The sequence below is a fragment of the Borostomias antarcticus genome (assembly GCF_949987555.1).
Source record: "Borostomias antarcticus genome assembly, chromosome: 6".
NCBI lineage: Eukaryota > Metazoa > Chordata > Actinopteri > Stomiiformes > Stomiidae > Borostomias > Borostomias antarcticus.
This window is the reverse complement of record NC_140239.1, coordinates 28,898,489-28,921,206: the sequence shown is the minus strand read 5'-3', so window position 1 is coordinate 28,921,206 and position 22,718 is coordinate 28,898,489. Positions and strand designations below refer to the sequence as shown.

Below are 22,718 nucleotides of genomic sequence, written 5' to 3'. Positions count from 1 at the left end.
TTGATGTTTGTGGGATTATATTTCATAAAGTAATTGAATTGAATGAAATATGATACACACTGATACATCTTGCAAGCCTACAGTATGTCCTAAATGACTGTTGGAATACACAGGAAACAGTCTATTATATATATATATATATATATATATATATATATATATATATATATATATATATATATATATATATATAAATTAATATATATATGGATATACATGTATATATTAACCTAGCTATAATAATATAACTTTCTATATAAATAGCAAGTAGTGGGCCTACTGAGTAGCTTATTTTATAATAGACGTACATTTCCATTTTTCCAGTTTCCATCGTTCACTAGTGTATTTAGTTGTCCATACTTAATTTATCGCGAGGTCCGAGAGGAGCTGATTGGCACCAAGAAAGAGCCAGTAAAAAGTTGCCTCTGGAATGACGGCGGCCAATCAGCGGAGGGGCGGGGGGCGGGTGTCAGAGAGCGCGTAGCTACGTTGACACTCACATTTCCGTGGCACTGCAAAGCGCCTACTGAGAACGTTCTGGAGGTGAGAGAGCAAGTTTCACCAGCAAATTGGCCAGATGACAATTTTCTCTCGTTATTAACATTTGGAAGATAGTGAATTACAATAAGGTGTCGAGCTAGCTCGCTTAGGTTATTGATCGATAGTATTTTGAGCGTATTCCAAGATACGCACTTCAACGCAAGCTCACGTTAGCCAGCACAGCAGTTCACCTGTCAGATAATACTGCTCTTGCTGATTTGATTGTTCTTGTGGTTTGTTCCAGATTCCCCATTTTGGGCGTCTCGGGTTTTCTCTGCGAGGTCTTCCAACCGTAAGGTCGGATTCGACTCTTTTCAGCCCCGTTGCAGCGCAGCTCTGCTTCTAACGTACTTATAACTGCAACCCCACTGCTCCTCCACAAGCACGTCCTGCGTCTCTGGGCGACCAGCGGTGTGTTTATGTCTTTGTTTTACGAAAACGGTGAGTACCCGGACGACAGGAGCGACGGATGGGACAGGTACTTTCATCTCCAACATATTAACTGCATGCTCTTGTGTGTTTCGTGGCATTTCATGACTCCTAAACCTGTTTATGTCGAGTACGATTAGTAGGTGGTCCAAGATGGCGTCTCTCTCCCCTGTATGACGCACTATGCAGCACATTGCTCATCCGGGGCCTGGCGTGCCTGCAAAACCACTGACACCTGTATTACGCACATATACTATTGATATATACCCATTGAGACATTTCATGTTTTGGTATGAGCTTTTTATTATTTTGTTTTGCCTTTCTTTGAAATGAAATTCCACTGCTACCCAATACTATATTTATAAGTTAGTATGGTCTATTGAATGATTGTCATTACACAGGATAATAAAGGCATGTATTCAGCTAAAGGCCTACTGTATGTTTGTGATTGATGTTGGACACATCTAATTTGAGGATGTATTGATATGTAAATCCAAAATTCTGAGATGGTCACCTCAGTCCTCTCAAATATGGCAAATTATCATAATGAAGTGAGAACAAATTGGTACACATTTGCAGCTGTTGACCACCGATAAACCTACATTTAGCCTAGTCAATACAGGGACTCGTCACCTCATGTGCTGGTTGCACATGAGATCAGTGTGTGTCTGAATGCCTTGCCACCTCCATGTTCCCCTGCCCTGTCCAATATCATCTCTTTCCATGTGTGTTGTTTCCAGAGCTGTTGCGCAGCTGTTGGAACCTGTGCTGGGGGAACTTAGCCTACAAGCGCGAAGCTTGCAGCCTCAGTGGCAAGACCTTTTTCATGTCCGAGCCCGAGTCTTCTTGCAGTCGTTTATGTCATCCCCTCTTGGCCAGACAGAGGATACCAAAAATTGTCAATCCAAGATCTTCCTGTCAGACTGATAGAGCCCACGGCGTGCCAACATGTCGGTCAATGTCAACCGTAGCGTGTCGGACCAGTTCTACCGCTACAAGATGCCCCGTCTGATCGCGAAGGTGGGTACCCTTGGGAAAGGAGCTGCCCGCTACCCTAACCCTCGCCCGCAGTGGGCCCATGTTTCCAGACCGAATCAATCGGTTTACATCCTTTTAGAATTACAGTACTGATTAAGTGTAGGGTTGATAACATAAAGACTTGGAAGTCAACTAGGGAATATAGCCTGTGACCCAGTAATTTAATAGCAGACTTTTTTGTCTCCTTTATTGTGGTGTGGGTTAAAGCTATAAGAACTGTCGTCACTGACAGGCGTGAGGACTTGCTGTGAAATTAAGATATGGAACATAAAGGAAATTGTTCAACTTGAGTATTAATTCTCAATAGTGATGCTGGAATTTGAAGCATGGGGAAACCCCCCCTTTGTCTTTCTGTTCGTGACTAATGTGTGAGGATTATCTCGGTAGACACCGTGGGTGGAAATGTGTTTACGTTGTCAGGAAGTGACACAGCTGAACGTATTTCCTCCTCACCCTTTTTGTTTTCCCGTGGCTCACTCCAGGTGGAAGGCAAGGGGAATGGAATTAAGACCGTCATAGTAAACATGACTGATGTTGCCAAGGCTTTGAATAGGCCTCCCACATGTAAGTATTAGACTGTTACTCATCTTAATCCACCTGTCAGCTTTTGTGGGCCCCAAGTCTAGGCATCATGTTCAATTCTAAATTGTGACCTTTTCTCTATCCCACATCTATAAACCAGTTTGTTTGCATTTAAAGCGAAATTTAAAGAATTTAAAGAAAATTTAAAGCAATGTTTGAATGAATATAAATTAGGGATGCACCAATATGAACATTTTGGCCAATACCGATAACGGATATTAACATTATATTTTACCCATGTCGATATGTTCTGTATAAAAACAAGTTTCTATGATAATCAATATAATAGTATTATATCAGTATAATACATACTGAAAAACACATGGAAACACTGTCTATTTCCAAAACATTTGGAAAAGCTAATAAATTATAGATTTACTGCATTGTTTCCTCTCAACAACAACACACACAACAGCAGCTAGATAGAAATAATTATCGGCTGATCACATCGGCCCTGTTTAGCACATCGGACCGATACCGATATATTAAAAGATGACTAACATCGGCCGACACCGATATGATTGCCGATATATCTTGCATCCCTAATATAAATATAGTATATTAGTAACTGTAATCCCCCGAAATATTTTCTCCCCTCCCTTTTCAGATCCCACCAAGTTTTTTGGTTGTGAGTTGGGTGCTCAGACCCAGTTTGACGCAAAGAATGACCGCTACATTGTCAATGGGTCCCATGAGGCGAACAAGCTGCAGGACATGCTGGACGGATTCATCCGGAAGTTTGTGCTGTGCCCCGAGTGCGAGAATCCTGAAACAGACCTGGTAAATATTTTAGGCTACGTTCACACGGCAAGCCCTAGTGCTCAATTCTGATTTATTGCTCAGATCAGATTTTTTGTTGTTGTTAACATTACTATTTATTTATTTATTATTTAAATGTGGTCAATATCAAATGAAATGAGTGCACATAACTTAGGTAAATAAATATTAATCATTTATTTACAAAAAATAAAAACATTAGGCCTACTAGAAAAAATAACATTTCCTGCAGAAAATGTGTGTGAATGCTGAACAGCGTAAAATAAATTGCAAAAGCATTGCTGAAAATGCATAGCCTAAATGGGAACTAACCCATTTAGTCCATAACACATAGCTAATGTTAGCCTACAATGTGCCCTACAATGTTACTAACATCAGAGGCCATAGACTAAACTGTGGTTACATTACTTATGTAGCTAGCTACAGCAACCAAAAATATTTTCATTTCATCATCTCACTCCCAGTCAGAAAATGTCCGCTGGCCATAATGCTAATTCTCGCTATGTTAAACTCCAATGACTTATGCTAAAGATGTTAGCGATCTAGAAGTCCGCTATTTTGGGCTTTTTGGATCTTTCAGGAGGGGCCCATCCAAGGCAATGCTAGGGGAAACACTGACATCATATGTGATGGTCATGGCACAATTAAATTGCGATCAAGAAATCATTTTTCACACGTCGCTCACTACCGTTCATATTTTTAAATGTGGTCAGTATCAGATTCCATGGTGAACTGGTCACGGCCCTGAACTGATTCACATGAACACAAGAACAATAACAGGAAGTTATTTTGATCTTTGGAACTTAATTGTGCAGCTGCAGCTGGAAAATCAACAAACAACATTAGTAGGCTATAAACGGTCACTGAATCGATGCAGAATGCATCGTCTGCATCGCGATGCATCGATTAAACGATTGATTTCAACACCCCTACAGGCCACTGAAGTCAGCGTTTTGCGGTTTTGTTCCTAAGTTAATTATTTAAGTTAATTAAGGCTGCTAGGGAGGTGTGTGTGGATGCAGAGTTGGAGCCAGGAGTGCTGGGACAGTCGCGGGAATGGCTTCAGATTTCATCCTAAATTTCAGTTGTTGTGACAAATGTCGATCTAGAGTGACGTGGTCAGCAAAAAATGACAACTTAAGGTCACATTGCAGAAGAACAGACCTGTATCTGATTTAGGACCACATATATGGAAGAAAATCTATTTTTTTATGAAAAATAAAAAATGGTTTAGGCCACTTTTGCCAGAAGTCTTTAACCATACCCCACCCTCTAACTGGAAAAAGTGCTAATTTATAGCCCCTTTGAGGCTCTTGGTAACCATTTTGTGGTAATTAAATCATAAATCTATTCAATATTATTGGCAACCAGTGAAATAAAGAGGGCATAAATGGAGAGAGAGAAAAAAAAAACATTCATCCCTTCCCTCCATTTTGATTTCGGCTCCACTAACTCATCTGTTACATGCATCTAAACAGAACACTCTTTCCCTTCGAAAACAGAGCCCAGTGTTTCCTGTAGCTCGGTCACATGCCCACACATTCCCTGTGGTATTTGGCTTTGTTGCTCATCCAAACAGCCTTGTGTGCTGGTTTGGCGCCCCTATGCTTCGAACTGCTGTTGTCTGTACAGTTAGCAGGGGTGCGGCTGATTTGAACCACCTGCCCCCCCCCCCCTCCTCCCTGTTAGTGCCGTGTTTTCACTGACGGAGCACATTTCTAATGAGGTCAGCAACTGTCGCTAGTCCGCCCCGGGGACACTGTTTTGTTGCTGCGATGCATATCTAGTCAAACCCCTGCATCACGAGTTGATAGCGCCTCTCCCGAATAATAGCAGCACGGTTACCAATGACGCAAAAATGAATGGAATGTGCAGAGTGACTGATCCAGCACCGCTTTCACCGGGGGGCAACGGAACGCTCCGAATCCGTGTGAAGCTGTCCAGGGCGCGAGATTACTTTTCGCAACCCAGTTTAGCAAGAACACCATAGAGTTTAGGGTGAGGGTTAAGGTTAGGGTTATGGTTAAGGTTAGGGGTTAGGGTCTTCCTTAACCCTAAACTCAATGGTGTTATCGCTAAACCGGGTTGCGAAACGCGTGGACGCGTCCAGGGCAAAAACAAAGCTGCGCCCGTTAATGAAAGTGGTTGTCAAGAATTTGAGATCAAGTGCATGACTATTTCAAGATCGTTGACATGGACAAGTAAAGGAACTCCTCCTAGCGAATTAAACTTTTATCGCGCAGCCAGCCACAAATGAATGTTTAATAGCGCCCGTGTGCTAGAGTCTCTTATTTTCCACGTCTTGTTTTTTTAATGCTTCGGCGCCCCCGTCACTAAAGCCCTCGTCTCAGGTGTGCAAACGCTCTCGTGTTCAAGAGTTCAAAACGTTCGGTTCTGATCCTCTAATTGGACACGTATGTGGATAGAAACGTGTTGCCCTTCACGGGGAGGAAAGGTGTGTGTGTGTGTGTGTGGGGGCACACACACACACACACACACACACACACTGCTCCTCCGCTGCAGCAGGCGAGTCCCGTCTCTTGTTTCTGCACTGCGGAGAGACGGCCGGCGCTCCGGGAGCCGCGTCACATGATCCCTCGGCGGGGCTCGGACGCTGCCGCAGTGAGGAGGGCCTCACCTCTCTGGCCCCGACCCTGCCCTGCCAGAGGGCGTCTATCGCCCAAGCCTCCAGTTCTGGCCATTTTAACATCAGCGTGTCCTAGAATAGGGTGTCGTCGCAAGATAGGGGATCCAGCGTCGGCTTATCCATCCCTAGGTTTACTGTGTGTGTGGTGGGGTGTGGGGGTGTGTGGGTGGGTGGCGGCCAGCAGAACTAACCCAACATGAACGTTCACTACTACAGTGCATTCTAAATTCTGAGGGATTTAGCTGTTATTGTCCTCAGATGGGTTCATCTTATAATTCATACCAAGGAGATGTTACAATCACACTATTGACCGATTTCATGGAATGTTCAAATTCAAAACAAATACACCATCGTTTACAGCGCTGTTTACTTGGACCAAGAAGTCGTTGCCCTAGTGACCAAAAAATTCCATCGGTTCTGGATCCATTGAAAGGGTTTATACAAGCCAGGCCGGCCAATTGGGATGTGAGGACAGCCAGCGTTTTGGGGAACAGCGGCGGTTATTGATTGGATATTCTGTCTACGTGGCTCTCTCAGCCTAACCCCTCGGGATCAAGTGCTAAATCTCTTCTCTCCATGCGCCTTTTCTGGACATTTATTCCTAGATGTGTTGCCAGCGGTCGTGTGTCTCGTTGGGCAGGCCTGATGAATGTGGTCTCTTCTATAAAAAGGGAATGTGCTTGTATAATTCATAGTCTTCGCTGCGCTGGCACTCAAGCACTCCGCTGTATCACATTCACATTGTTAATGTTAAAAATATGTTTTTCTGATGGAAATGTTCAGTTCCACTGCTAACTCGGTGACAAATCAATTCTTTTAATGCTCAAAGTACCCAGAGCTGGAAAGACTTCAAGCCAACAATTTTAAAATATGACGTAAAACATTTTTGAATTTCAATCAGAGTAGTTTCATAGCGTCCCTTTCACTGTACCTAAGCCTGTTAAACTGATGAAAACAGCTTTAAAAGTTTCATTTGAAGACTATTTTTTTGTAAATTATATATATATATATATATATATATTTTTTAGCACATCAACCCCAAGAAACAAACCATCGGAAACTCCTGCAAGGCGTGCGGATACAGGGGCATGCTGGACACGCGGCACAAGCTCTGCACCTTCATCCTCCGGAACCCGCCTGGTGAGACCCGGAACCAGACACGCCCACAGCGTCACTCCATCACTCACACTGATTGGTTTAGGCACCATCAACATCCGCAGAGAACACTACAAAGAAATACAGGATGGATTTGTGAACTACAGATGTATGATAAAAGGGAAAAAGGAAACGTAGCTACATGTTGTCAGAGTGGCCTGTTTAATTGCTTTGAACTGGGCGTTTTGCCCTGCAAACAGAAATTACTATTTGCATTTCAAAGAGGTGCATGTTTACATTTCAAAGGGGGGCATGTTTAGCTTGGCTTCGCCAGAACCAATTCCCAAAAAAGCTCCGTTAATTTTCGATTTCCAAGGGGCCTTATCAACAATCTCTGACCAAAATGCCTCTGGACACAATTTGATAGACCTATAACCAATCAGAGCAACGAAACGTGGGTTAGTCATCATATTAAACCCGCCCTATATTAGATAGACGCTTGTAATTGGCCTGGTCCAGAACGAACATCTGAATGGGAGGGTAACCAGACAGATCTGCCCAGAGAAACAGACCGTGAGCTCACATGGATCAGGAGGATGGCCATGCCAGGCTAGGGCATGTCGGTTTGAACAGCTCAATCTCTACATGACTCAACACATTGTCATTGGGCTTAGGTGTCGATGGGTCATGTTCCATGGGTTAGGCTGTGTATTTTCAAAGTAACATTGAGCAATAGGCAGAGTCTTACGCAACGTACCTCTAGCATGAGTCACGGGCAGACGAGCATGAACTGCGGCGAGCACATCTGTTGAACCGTCTGCCCTTCACAGCGGCTCTTCACAGTCACAGTTTTTGCCGTCGACGTTGAAATCGGAGAGCCCTGGGGTTCGCCGCCGATTTTAGTCTGCCGGAGACAACCTACCCCTCTCCAGTTATATTGTTGCGACGCAGCTGCTTGCAGTCGCGCCGGAGGGGCAGAATGTCCCGACTCAAACTCTCCCCTCTCTCTCCCTGCGAACAGAGGACAGCGGCTCCGGCAAGAAGGAGAAGGAGAAGAAGAACAGGAAGAAGGATAAGGAAAACGGCTCTGGCGGCGGCGAAGCCGGGAACCACAACGACATAGACGCCCCCGAAGCTGTGGTACGTCCTCAGCCCACCCACCGGGGGGCGCTCCACAGGCCGCACAGCTGCTGCTGCTGTGGTCTGACACACTGCTGTTTACAACGTAGGAACTAGTCCCACCTGACTGTTACCGCCCCTGAGAAACACAGATGAAGCTACACACACCCAGTTGGCCCCTTTCACCTTTAAGACCCCTTTCACCTTTTTTTGTTTTTCCTTCGGACGCTCCGATTTCTGTCGTAGGCTAGTCTTAAGTTTCGTGTTTTCTGAAAAGATACCTTTTGCACACTTGGACCACTGGTCTTGAGAAGCAGGTGCGTAGGACAGCGGCACATGGACTGAAAAAGGGAAAGGTCCCCTCACACCGTAGTAGCTCGCGCAATAGAACTTGAACGGACATTTTGTCTCTGTCAGACCTGTGGAAGATCTTGACCAATCGAAACTTTGTCCGTTAAAGTTCTATCGTGCAAGCTGCTACAGTGTAGGGATGAGACGGTATACCGTAAAATCGTGAACCGCGGTATAAAATGTCCACGGTATTAGAACCGTGACATTCCCTGTGTTTACGGTATTACGTTTACGGTATTACACAATGCGCTGCTGAAACTTCACATTTCACACTGCACAGGCACGCACACTAATGTTCAATAAAGCTGTTTTCCTTCAAAGTAAAATACTTTCTTTTTTTTATGTGTGTTGGGGAGGTGAAATACCGTATACCGTGAAATACCGTAAACCGTTCCGTGTAACTAGATACCGTACCATACCCTAACTAGATACCGTACCATACCCTTACTAGATACCGTACCATACCCTAACTAGATACCGTACCATACCCTTACTAGATACCGTACCATACCCTAACTAGATACCGTACCATACCCTTACTAGATACCGTACCATACCCTTACTAGATACCGTACCATACCCTAACTAGATACCGTACCATACCCTAACTAGATACCGTACCATACCCTAACTAGATACCGTACCATACCCTAACTAGATACCGTACCATACCCTAACTAGATACCGTACCATACCCTAACTAGATACCGTACCATACCCTAACTAGATACCGTACCATACCCTTACTAGATACCGTACCATACCCTAACTAGATACCGTACCATACCCTTACTAGATACCGTACCATACCCTTACTAGATACCGTACCATACCCTAACTAGATACCGTACCATACCCTAACTAGATACCGTACCATACCCTAACTAGATACCGTACCATACCCTAACTAGATACCGTACCATACCCTAACTAGATACCGTACCATACCCTAACTAGATACCGTACCATACCCTAACTAGATACCGTACCATACCCTTACTAGATACCGTACCATACCCTAACTAGATACCGTACCATACCCTTACTAGATACCGTACCATACCCTTACTAGATACCGTACCATACCCTTACTAGATACCGTACCATACCCTAACTAGATACCGTACCATACCCTAACTAGATACCGTACCATACCCTAACTAGATACCGTACCATACCCTAACTAGATACCGTACCATACCCTAACTAGATACCGTACCATACCCTAACTAGATACCGTACCATACCCTAACTAGATACCGTACCATACCCTTACTAGATACCGTACCATACCCTAACTAGATACCGTACCATACCCTTACTAGATACCGTACCATACCCTTACTAGATACCGTACCATACCCTTACTAGATACCGTACCATACCCTAACTAGATACCGTACCATACCCTAACTAGATACCGTACCATACCCTAACTAGATACCGTACCATACCCTAACTAGATACCGTACCATACCCTAACTAGATACCGTACCATACCCTAACTAGATACCGTACCATACCCTAACTAGATACCGTACCATACCGTAATGCAAAAATCCATACCGTCTCATCCCTACTACAGTGTATGGGACTTTTCCTTTTTTAAAGTTTTTGTTGTGAAAATATTGACCCCCATCGCCACTGGGGTCCATCGAGTCCCCCCCCCCTGTCCCCCATCTGATCTGGCCAGTCACCCCTCTCTCTCCACTCCAGGACGGGGACGACGACGACGAGGACTGGGCGGAGGAGACGACCGAGGAGGCCCAGCGCCGGCGCATGGAGGAGATCAGCGAGCACGCCAAGAACCTGACCCTCAGCGAGGACCTGGAGAAGCCCCTGGAGGACAGGGTCAACCTCTTCTACAGCTTCGTCAAGGTGAGGGGGAAGCCCCGCCAACGTTCGCTCGGCAGCTGCACGCCGTCAGTCCTCTTGTTCTTAGCCGATAGACAAACATCTTCCAGGAGCTCGCTCGATTGTCTCGTTGAGAGGGGTCAGGGAAGAGTTTTTACAGCTCACTTTTCTGACCCCCGGGTGAAACTGTTTTTTTTGCTTCCCTCTGGAATATGTAGGGGTGGGACCTATGCCCACCCCCCCCATTACTCTCTGTAAAGCGCATTGTGTTGCATTGTGTTCACACTGCAAGCCTTAGTGCTCAATTCAGATTTATTACTCAGATCTGATTTTTTGTTTGGACGTTCACACTGCGGTCGCATTGCAACACATCTAACCTGTGTCTGATTTAGGACCACATATGGAAGTGGCGCAAATCTGATTTTAAAATGTCAGATTCCGTATGATTTGTGCTGTTCACACTGTTATGAAAAAAGCAAAGCTGAGGTAAAAACAAACCTCACATATGAGAAAAAAAAAAAAAAAACGGATTTGGGCCACTTTTGACTAATGTGAACAGGGCCATATTTTGGGAATGCTTGAACCTCACTTTTCTCTCTCTCTCTCTCTCTCTCTCTCCCTGTCTCTCTCTGTCTTTCTCTCTCTCTGTCCCTGTCTCTCTCTCGCTGTCTCCCTCTCTCGGTCTCTCTCCCTCTCTCTCTCTGTCTCTCTCTCGGTCTCTCTCTCTGTCCCTCTCTCTCCCTTCCTCTCTCTCTCTCTCGGTCTCTCTCTGTCCCTCTCACTCCCTCTCTCTCTCTCTCTCTCTTCCTCTCTCTCTCTCTCTCGGTCTCTCTTTCTGTCTCTCTCTCTTCTCTCCACAGCAAAAGAAGGAAGAGGGCGCGGTGGACAGCTCTGACCGGGAGCTCCTGGCGGAGGCTGAGCGTCTGGACGTCAGGGTCATGGCGCCGCTCATCCTCAGCGAGCTGCTCTTCGACGAGAACATCCGCGACCAGATCAAGAAGTACAAGCGCCACTTCCTGCGCGTGAGTCGGCCATGTTTACTCTCGTTACTTGTTTATTGTTGTTGTTGATGTTTATTTGGTGGAAACGATGCATTAGGATCAACGTTACTGTAAGTAGCCAGGCGTTGCTAACTGTAGTCCCTGGGGAAGAATATAAAACTCTAATCTGGAGTCAAGCGCCACAGAACAGAGGCAGAGGGGCGGAGCCAGAGGCAGAGGGGCGGAGCCAGACCATTACCTTTGAAAATCCAGCTGCATTTGAACATCGTTTCATTGGGAACGTGTAGTCAGAACGTAATGAAAAACGAATTTAGGGGGCGCCCCGGTAGCTCAATGGGCTGGGGCGTTTACCATGTAAAGGCTAGTCCTTTCTGCAGCGGCATGGGTTCGAATCCGGCCCACACCCTTTGCTGCATGTCTTCCTCTCTCTCTCTCTCTTTCTCCTTCCCACCCTTCCTGTCTGTCACCTACACTGTCCTATCCCAATAAAGCAGAAATGCCTTAAAAATATCATTAACAAAAAAATTTTTTAGGTAATACACTTTGCCGTTTGGGAAATAAAAACCTAAGTGAAGTGAGTTAACGTGGAAGAAAGTCCAAGTAAATCGCATCGTGTGTGCCAGATGCTACCGACAGATCTCTAGAGGGCAGGACTCGTTAGCAGTACTTGAAAAGTGGAAATCTGCGGTCAGTGACCAATCAGAGGCTAAATCAACGAGCCTCTACCTCCAGCCCAAGGGCCAGCCAATCAGCATCCCATACAAAATCCAATCGGATTCTCATTGGTGTCCACGAATACGATGGCTTGCTCCCAGAGGTTCTTGCCGTAGCGAGAGCGTACTCGGAATAATAAAAAAGCGCTTGGTCAATATAAACAGGGTGAAATCTATTATAGTAACAGATTAAAGTGCGCATTATGAATCGCACATCCCATATGCTTCAAAATAGATGCTGAGCACCAGTGAACAGAATGTCCCCTCTTTGTACCCGTAGTTTTGCCACAACGACAAGAAGGCCCAGAAGTACCTGCTGGGGGGCTTCGAGTGCCTGGTGAAGCTGCACCAGGCCCAGCTGCTGCCCCGCGTGCCCCTGGTCCTCAAGGACCTGTACGACGCAGACCTGCTGGAGGAGGACGTCATCCTGGCCTGGGCGGAGAAGGCGAGTCTGCCCCCGGTGGTCAAAGAGCAAACTGCACTTCAAACAATTGTATTGAGCTGAATTGATTGATGCGCAGAGATATTCTGTACTTGGAGATGTGCTGTTTTAATCTCAATGGTCTGAAATGCGGTTTGGCTCTCGACCCGAGGGCCAGAGTTGGGCGAATGCATTTCTCTCCACTGTTATTGTCTATGGGACATGCAAACACACTTACTTGCTTACTTGCTTACTTATCACCTCAGAAAAGAACAAAAAGACTGTCCAGACGTTTGTAACCTAGTTGCATTGAGCAATATGAGTATGTTGTTTCCATTCACATCTGGCCGTGTTTAGAATGGCATGCTGGTACACAAACACTTCACAGTGACACAACGCAGCGTGAACCGGGATTCAGAGGGTGATTGAAAATGCCGTCTCTGAAATGTCAACTTCGCTGTCTTTCAGGTGTCCAAGAAGTACGTGTCCAAGGAGCTGGCCAAGGAGATCCACGCCAAGGCAGCTCCCTTCGTCAAGTGGCTGAAGGAGGCGGAGGAGGAGAGCGAGGGGAGCGGGGAGGAGGACGAAGAAGACGAAGACAACGTGGAGGTAATTACCAGTATTCATTCAGTCATGGTTGTTATGGATCATCCATGTGTTTAATACATTGATGAATTTACCAGTCACAACACGGTAAACATTTATTAGCGGGCGGCTGTAGCTCAGTTGGTAGAGCGGGTCGTTCAGTGATCGAAGGGTCAGCGGTTCGAATCCCAGCTCCGACTGTCCACATGTCGAAGTGTCCTTGAGCAAGACACCTAACCCCCAATTGCTCCCAATGAGCAGGTTAGCACCTTGCATGGCAGCTACCACCATTGGTGTGTGAATGTGTGTGTGAATGGGTGAATGAGAGGCCATTGTAAAGCGCTTTGAGTGCCGCTAAGGTGGAAAAGCGCTATATAAGTGCAGTCCATTTACCATTTACCACTGATAATGAAAATGGCTTTGAAGATGGTTGAAGTCCACCCTCAGTACTTAGGCCATACCAGCAGTACAAGAAGGACCTTCTTTTAACATTTTCCCTCCGTTTCCATCTCAGGTGGTGTACTCCTCCTCCGCCCGCGAGCTGAAAGTCGAGACTGTGAAACCAGAGACTCCCGGCAAGGAAGAGGACGACATTGACATCGACGCCATCTGAGACCAAAATGGCTTCCGCTGAAATTGCCCACCCTGTTTTTGCAAGAGCTACGATGATTCTGACAAATATCAGCATGCCTTCGGTCACACTCGACCCCCCCGAACCCCGCGCCTCCTCCTCCTCCTCGTCCTCCTGATGCTGCTTGACTATTGGGCTAACCTTCCAGTTCTATGACATGCACCAGTATATCTAGCCCTTGGTTTGCACCAATAAGTTACTGTATATCTAGCCAGCTATTCTAGACTGATGAGATGTTGCTGTTGTATTTGTTTTAATTATGGTTGGAGAGTGTTTTTTTTTAGGTTGATAAGAGAAGTAAATGTACATGAATTGTTTTTTCCCTCTATCCAATCATTAAAGAATGTTTGACACTGAATCGTATTGTGGTGTTTTGGAAAATGTTATATATTATCATATTTATGATTTTTCTCTGTCGGGACTAGCTGTGCGTCAGGACTAGCCATTTGTCAGGGCTACTGTAGCTGTGTCAGGGCTAGCTGTGCGTCAGGACTAGCCATTTGTCAGGGCTACTGTAGCTGTGTCAGGGCTAGCCGTGCATCAGGGCTACTGTAGCTGTGCGTCAGGGTTACTGTAGCTGTGTCAGGGCTACTGTAGCTGTGCGTCAGTGCTAGCTGTGCGTTAGGGCTACTGTAGCTGTGCGTCAGGGTTACTGTAGCTGTGTCAGGGCTACTGTAGCTGTGCGTCAGTGCTAGCTGTGCGTTAGGGCTACTGTAGCTGTGCGTCAGGGTTACTGTAGCTGTGTCAGGGTTACTGTAGCTGTGCGTCAGGGCTAGCCGTGCGTCAGGGCTACTGTAGCTGTGTCAGGGTTACTGTAGCTGTGTGTCAGGGCTAGCTGTGTGTGCCTGTGTGAGAGAAGTTGGTGAGGTGTTCCATGATTGGATTAAATTGGATTAAATTAGAACCACTGGGTGGCGCCACTGTCCTCATTTCAAATGGGGAAGTACATTGTGACCTGCCTTCTTAGTCCTATCTGATTTCAGCAGTTTGACATGCATACCTCTAGAGGGAGCTGGAAGCACATTTTATTGTGTCCAGCAAGAAACCGAACAACAATTCATGAGACCTGGGTCTGAAATACGTTCAACATTTGGATGGGTGGGGTTTACATTCCATTGTGCTAAACAAGATCAATAAAGCACATTATGTATTTCGAAAGATTTCAAATTGCATTTCAACTCTGGTTTGGAATAGTTTTATACATTGCGATTCGTTTTTTCGTATTTATTTTGTGCTGGTATGCATATTCTGGAACCGTACATTTATCCATCTTATAAGTATTCATACTCATGGAAATGTGATTGTACAGAACTTTTTCACAACCTATGTTATATTAGACTCATACTGTCTTATTTGATTAGAGTCTCCCTATATCTCTCACTACAGTTTTAAGCGTGTACCCAGATAGCAAGCGGATCTGGGCAATATACAGGCCAGATCTGGCCCTTGTGGCTTAGTTCCGGCCCATATATGGCCCAGAATCATTACACATCCGCTTGCAATCTGGGTAGCAAGCGAAAGGTTCTGAAGGATTTCTTAAAGGTGGACAGAATAGGAAAGACGCACCCATCTGACCTGGGAGACCAGGGCGTTATTGAATCACAGTGATGCAACTCCCATAGTCCTCAGTTGTGAGTGTTTATGGTGACTGTCAAATATTACTCAGAAGAATGGGTTGTTTAGATGGGAGTGCTTGTGTGCTTGTGTGCTTGTGTGCTTGTGTGCTTGCGCTTGTGTGAGAAAGATACTGTAGGTAGAGAGAGGTGTCCACAATGTGTGTCATACAATAAAACAACTTGAGTTTGTATGTGTACATGATTCTATATGTTTAGGTGTATGTTTGCGAGAATGTGTGTGTATCGCATACATGTGTGTGACATGATTAGACAATGCATCATCATTTGGGTACACGATTGTGTTGGTGCACCCACACATGATCGTCTGTGTGTGTGTGTGTGTGTGTGTGATGATCACCCTAGACTTGTACAAAGACACCTTTGTGTTAATGAGGTGAGGTCAGTGTGACATGTGAGTGAACTCCCAGAATCCTCTCTGCTCTGTCCCCTCCCTGTGACAGAGTGAAACTGCAGACCAGGGAGACCATTGCATGGGTGAGAGAGGAAGACAGCTGCTCTTTTTACGTGAAGAGAAATCAAAATGGTTTCAAGCTAATACCCCACTGACCTGGTGATAAGTCTTGCCCTGTAAATCAGCCCATATGGTCTATGATTGTACTTTCTTCACCTTTCTATTGTTCCCCCATTACTTTTGTTTGAGAGTCTCACTTGATCTCATTTTCCGTTAATTTCTCCATTCTGGCTTTGGTGAAGCTCTACAGACATGTTTCCAAAGGGGTGAGAAAGTATTATTGTTTTTATTCCTTTTCTAGACATTCTCTCATTCTCTCGTCACGCTTTCTACAGTAGCTCTCATCGCGTCTTATCTCTCCTTTCTATCTTGCTCCACCGCCCCCCACCCCCCCCCCCCCCCTCTCTCTCTCTCTCTCTCTCTCTCTCTCTCTCATGCACTGTGAGTGAATGGACTCTTTGATGGTGTGTGGGCCACACAGGAAGTGAACTGATAGAGGTGTGGTTCATCCTCCCTCTCATGTGAGAAACACAAGACAGGACGCTATCTGTGTGTGTGTGTGTGTGTGTGTGTGTGTGTGTGTGTGTGTGTGTCCAGATACGATAGCTGCCTCACACAGTGACAGTAATTCCCCCAAGCAACAGTTATCATGCATCACATGATTCTAATTGGTTTCACTTCCTAATTTGGTTTTAGTAATTAGTATGTTTTGCCTTTGATCCATGTGGTGGTGGTGGTGTGTGTGTGTGTGTGTGTGTGTGAGAGAGAGAGAGAGAGAGAGAGAGAGATGGGTGGTGTTGTGTCTGTATGTGTGTGTATGAACACAAACTCATTTGGAGGGAGAATACCAACTAAGTGAAAGATAAATATGACCACATCCCATGTCTGTTCTTAGATAATTAGGCCTATCGTCATTATTTGTTTATTCGGCATAGGGGGATAGAAGCTTTTATGAACAGCATATGGTGTCCTGTACATCAGGTGGATTTTTCTCTCAGCAATCACCCTAGCAACAACAAACAGCGCTGCTCCGGTTGATGCGCCAATAAGCTTAAAGCCGCCTCTTTCCTCACTTCCTCTGGACGCGCTGGGTTCGGCTTGGCACTGCCTAGTGAGCCGCCATCTTGGATCTAGCAATCAAGCCGAGCCACCCTTACTTTTGTGATGGGGGGACTTTAACCGAACTTGGGTCTTTCAAGGAACCAGCGCACTTGGGAAGCGGGGCTGTGCGCGGCGGGAGAAGAAAATTAACATGAACTCATGCGCAAAAAACAAGCTGCGAATTCAGAGACCGGTTTTACTTGAAGTCCCCCCCTTCCCTCCCCTCCCCTTTCTCCTGGTCTGAACGCTCAGTTGTTGAGGGCCTTTCAACTGTTGGTACAGTTTGGCATTTTAACAGAGTCTTTTTTATTTTTACCAAAAAGGACTAGGACACTTCTCAGCTCAGGGTTATGGTTTGTTTTTGGTCAACTTTGTGTGGGGAGTTGTCTTTTACGCATTGTGTCCCACCGCCGGTGTCTGGTGAGTTGTCAACAGTCTAGATTAGATCAGTTTTATTGTCATTGTGCGGAGTAGCCTACGAGTACAATTAACCAATTAAATGCAGTTCTAGAAGTGCACAAATATAGTTTACTATTATGTACAGATAAGTGATGCAGGATGTTAATTTGTTTAATTAGTGTAGGTTGTGATTCTTCCGCGCGTTTATTCAGCTGGAACTGGAACTTCACGTCGGTGGATGAACAAGTCCATGTTCTTCAAAAGCAGTTGGCGCACTGCTCTCCACCACACTTTGGACTAGGACATAATCTGACACATAAAACCACGCAGAACCACTTCGGGGATCAAGATTAAAATGTCAACCAGAATGCCTCTACCTACAGTCAATGAGCGTGACACTGAAAATGTAAGTATCCTACTTTTGTTAAATCATTCTTTTCCCAGAAGGGTTGGGATTACGCTTAGCCAACTTTTGAACTGGATAGCCTGTGTGGCGCACGGTTGTGTGGTCATCAAGTTGGGTACTATTGCGCTGCACCAACACTCATCCAAAGTGACCACAATCAAGCTGCATGTCTTTGTATCCGGATCATGTAGCTTCGCCTGTCCTGTGACGCAGAACGCGTAGCCTAACCAACTTTAGATCCGCAGGGCCAGGCTAGACTATCGATTTCAAACTTTGTGACACTTCATTTGACAGCCTAGCCTACACACGACAACTGGTAGCACGACACTCTAACCCTGACAGCTGGATTCGTTGTCCAATTTACAATTTAGACATCTTAACAGGTTATAGTCGTTATTAGGCCTATCTGATTATTTCTCAAACGCTTTTGTGTTCAGTCAGCCTGCCTGTGTTGGGAAAATAAGTTTATTATTATTAAGTGATCTAAATGATTTCGATTCATTAAAGATTATGGTCAGGCTGTGAGCATCATTCATAACATCCCGAGGCGAGCAGAATCACCTGCTTTCGATGATGGCGTTTTTATCAGTGTGAGCTCTGATTGGCTGTGTCGGCATTGGGAGCTGCAACACTGGCCAATCCCGTGGCAGTATTTAATCAGAGCGAGCCCTAAGCAGCCCGCCCATTGGAGTTGAGCGACAGGTGACCAGAGGGCTTCTCACGCCCCTCTGAAGAGCAGCCGGATCAATGAACCACCACCAGGCACAGCACAACACGGGAGAGCTGCTCTGTTTCAATGCCATTCAGATTGCCAATGCTAAAATGAAGGGCTCACACTTGGTTAAAAGACACCGCATCACCATAGTAAGTATGCTTTCTTCTAGAGGTGACCCATTTTTAGGATAAAATTAGAAGTTGGTCATAGAGGGCATCTGGAGAACAAGTATTCGCAGTGCATTTTACTGCATGTCTGACATGTTTGGAAACATTAGAACTGTATTATAGGGCTTTGCTCTTTCACCAGACACACTTTTGAATATAATTTCATCAAAGCATGTGATGATTTGCAGCTAAATAGGTCCTTCACATGTGGGTTAGGTTTTGGTATTTGTAAGAGCAGTGTTCAACTTTTCTTTCCTGTAGGATCAAGTTCAGCAAAAAAATGTGTTGTCGACAGTTCTTTAGTGAGGCGTGAACAGCAATTAAGTAACCATCTCTTAAAAGGTCTAAAACCTGCCGTCACCTGTTCAGTAATTTGCTGGTGTCCCATTCAAGCTGGGGTTGATAAACCGGTCTTCTCTTAAATTAACCCCCCCCCTTCACACACACACTTAGCAGCTCACAATTACATCTATGACTCGTAACAAGTGATTAATCTGACTGTATTTTTGGGTCATTGAATTAAGTGACAGATTAATGTTTTTTTGTCACCCTCAACACTTTGCTGCGTGAGGCATTTAACAATTGCTGGTTGAGCAGGATAATCGTCTCGCAAAGACCGATGGGACAGATGGATTAACACCTGCGTTTACAGGTGCTCTGACTCTAGCTGTTGTACATTACTGTGATATTGGTTCTTTTATTCATATTACACTTTATTGCGCAAGTCATTAAACTTTATTGCCTGCTGACTCGTACAGTTCTGAGTAATATTTAATGGTTGGCTGATATTTCACTTTTGGCTTGCATGAGGAGCATCTTAAAGGTTAGGGAAATTAGAATCTGTCAGTTTGGGGATTATGCATGCCCAATCTTGCTGATTGCTCTCAAATCTGGCTACTGTAGGCTAAGTGGTTTTGGCTCAAATTTGCATAATATGAATCTGTGAGGGAGAGAGAGAAGAACAGATTTAGTCGATTTATGAACTGAACTTGGTGTGAACTTAAGTAGCCAAATGCTACACTCCTCAAATAGTCTTATTTCATTGTTTTGAAAGAGTCGACTCTGTATCATGTCTCTTGTGGAACACTTGGTAGCGGAGAGAGTGTAACTGAAAAGGAGAAAACAGTGTGTGTGTTTGTGTGTGTGTGTGTGTGTGTGTGTGTGTTTTCACAGTGGTGTGTGGTGAGGTACCAGCAATCTGAAATCAAATACATTTACAATGTTATAAAGATGCTCTCTACTGTAGGGTTGCTGGGTCTCGGGTCTGTGTTTTAATTCTGAAGTTGGTTCGGGAGAGATGACCTATTTGACCAACTGGACCTGCGTCACTTTCTAAACCTGATGGGCACTTTGCTTTTCTAAAACACTGATGCACTTTGCTTTTCTAGAACACTGATGCACTTTGCTTTTCTAAAACACTGATGCACTTTGCTTTTCTAAAACACTGGTGCACTTTGCTTTTCTAAAACACTGATGCACTTTGCTTTTCTAGAACACTGATGCACTTTGCTTTTCTAGAACACTGATGCACTTTGCTTTTCTAAAACACTGAAGCACTTTGCTTTTCTAAAACACAGATGCACTTTGCTTTTCTAAAACACTGAAGCACTTTGCTTTTCTAAAACACTGGTGCACTTTGCTTTTCTAAAACACTGATGCACTTTGCTTTTCTAGAACACTGATGCACTTTGCTTTTCTAAAACACTGATGCACTTTGCTTTTCTAAAACACTGATGCACTTTGCTTTTCTAAAACACTGATGCACTTTGCTTTTCTAGAACACTGATGCACTTTGCTTTTCTAAAACACTGAAGCACTTTGCTTTTCTAAAACACAGATGCACTTTGCTTTTCTAAAACACTGAAGCACTTTGCTTTTCTAAAACACTGATGCACTTTGCTTTTCTAGAACACTGATGCACTTTGCTTTTCTAGAACACTGGTGCACTTTGCTTTTCTAGAACACTGGTGCACTTTGCTTTTCTAAAACACTGATGCACTTTGCTTTTCTAAAACACTGATGCACTTTGCTTTTCTAAAACACTGAAGCACTTTTCTTTTCTAAAACACAGATGCACTTTGCTTTTCTAGAACACTGATGCACTTTGCTTTTCTAAAACACTGAAGCACTTTTCTTTTCTAAAACACAGATGCACTTTGCTTTTCTAGAACACCGCTTCACATCACTATCCCTAGCAAGAGTTGAACTTAAGCTATTACACTCGTTGTAACTTGACATGACATAATAAATAAGTACTAACCACCTTTACTATTCCAACTAATAATCTTTTTTTTCACAATTATTAACTACAACATTATTCTTGCGTACTAAATCTAGCAGCTCCTCATTTACTGTGAGGTGAAGAGAAGTAAGAAACACAGTTTTCCATCTTATCTGAGTCTGGGATCTTTATTAGACGATAACAGTGCAAAACCGCTGACTGTTAGTCTCGATAACAGGGTTGATTTATAGCTAAGTGAGATGATAATGGATGATAGCAAGAGGAAGCTTTATATCCGCGATTAAGATCCAAAATCGGTTGTTTATCTACATTAGACTAATCTAATATCTTTGACCTCATTTCTTCAAATCTAAGCGATGAAACATCCTCAAAGACAGCCACTTCTCTTCAGCTATTTTGAGTCTGTTCAAGGTCTGGCTGTTCTAAATTAAAAATAACTGTTTCAGATGAATTATTACAGCATTTCAAGGTTTTTCACTGACACGGTATTGAATTCCTGTATAGTATTGAATGCCTGTGTACTACTCATGTACATGGTATAATTCTGAATGCTGACGCTTCCTTTCTAATGACTTTACAATGTTCCTCAGTTCTTAGTAACGGCCCCTGTGACTTTGACTTTGCTAGTGCTGCTGATGCGTCATTTAAAAGCCATCATGCTGATTAGCTTTACATTTTTTAATTTCGTCACCACAGGCACAGTTTTACCTCAGAGCCGTGTTGCATAGTTGCTTTTCAGCGTTTACCAGCCATTTATCGATCCCTTTCTACCCTCAACATACGAACAGGAATTGGTGAACGGTCCTTTCCCTCTCAAAACATCAGCCCCTATCGAGCGTTTTAAGGGCTTTTTGCAAACGTCGATCAACAAGCAGAGCTCTAATCAATGCCCTCCAGGCTGGGAACATTGGCTTTTAGGCAGTAGACACAGTTTTTCCCCTTTCTTTCCTGGAACGAGTCTAGGATAGGCTTTTGGGGCCATAGGCGGTCCATTAGTATAATTACCCACTTATTTGAGCGAAATGTTCCCATTTTGTGGGTACAGCTCGTTTCTGTAGAGTTTAACTAGAGAGGTTTGTACATAGAACACTGTGCTCTCGCTAAACGTTCTCAACAAACTAGTTGTATCATTAAACATAAACGTCTAGGTGTGGTGGGCAGTAGTATGCAGTCCACCGTTGGCTATGGTTTACAGAAATGATGCTTCTCATCTTTTCACTAAACATGGCCTCATTGCTTCATTTCTCAGGCCTATAGGAAGTTAGCCTTTCATCAATTGTTAACCTCTCATTGTAGCTTAAACCAAACATGTCTACAGTTTAGTTTAGTGATATTATACATGTTATAGTAGAAGAATATCGAAAAATATGAAACTTTAAGTTGGGAAGAAAAAACACAATTTTGACTGTAGTGTCTCAACTTAAACCGAACTAGCCTTAGTATGACGAGTGCTCTGGAAACAGGATGTTCTCACGCCAGCGTGCGTGTGTGTGTCCACAGCACACCTCACACACGGACGGGCGCGGCGAGGTGACGGCGCGGCCCGGGCGCTCGGGGGCGCGCTGCCGGAACTCCGTGGCGTCCTGCGCCGACGAGCCGCACATCGGCAACTACCGCCTGCTCAAGACCATCGGCAAGGGCAACTTCGCCAAGGTCAAGCTCGCTCGCCACATCCTCACAGGACGAGAGGTGAGTCTCCACACGGCTCCGATACGCCCATTCAGATTCAGGAAACTTTTTACTGTCTGTTGTGACAGAAAATCGTCTCGACTGTGCTTGATATTCTCATTTGATGGCTTTTGAAATACAGTAGATGC

At 44.6% G+C, this 22,718-nt stretch overlaps 2 protein-coding genes across 3 annotated transcripts in view; both read left to right on the top strand.

Moving 5' to 3' along the window:
- The first annotated feature begins 453 nt into the window (after positions 1-453).
- On the top strand, positions 454-14,077 carry eif5 (eukaryotic translation initiation factor 5). 2 transcript variants are annotated; one of them, XM_084439290.1, is made up of 12 exons: positions 454-543; positions 785-981; positions 1,710-1,989; positions 2,490-2,571; positions 3,197-3,369; positions 7,042-7,153; positions 8,130-8,248; positions 10,295-10,456; positions 11,293-11,454; positions 12,427-12,591; positions 13,036-13,176; positions 13,667-14,077. In XM_084439290.1, exons 3-12 carry the CDS (start codon positions 1,918-1,920, stop codon positions 13,763-13,765), a joined length of 1,287 nt encoding a protein of 428 aa, XP_084295416.1. In that variant the 5' UTR covers positions 454-543; positions 785-981; positions 1,710-1,917; the 3' UTR covers positions 13,766-14,077. The 2 variants fall into 2 exon arrangements, with proteins under 2 accessions (XP_084295416.1, XP_084295415.1); XM_084439289.1 differs by having other exon boundaries at positions 785-1,018.
- A 4,447-nt stretch (positions 14,078-18,524) lies between these two features.
- Positions 18,525-22,718, top strand: part of LOC311310152 (MAP/microtubule affinity-regulating kinase 3-like) — a gene marked incomplete at its 5' end in the record, with an annotated part of 43,479 nt that continues 39,285 nt past the window's right edge. Inside the window, 2 exons of the mRNA XM_084439576.1 lie at positions 18,525-18,641; positions 22,402-22,590. Coding sequence (XP_084295702.1) covers positions 18,525-18,641; positions 22,402-22,590 — 306 coding nt within the window. The remainder of the gene's footprint in view (positions 18,642-22,401; positions 22,591-22,718) is intronic.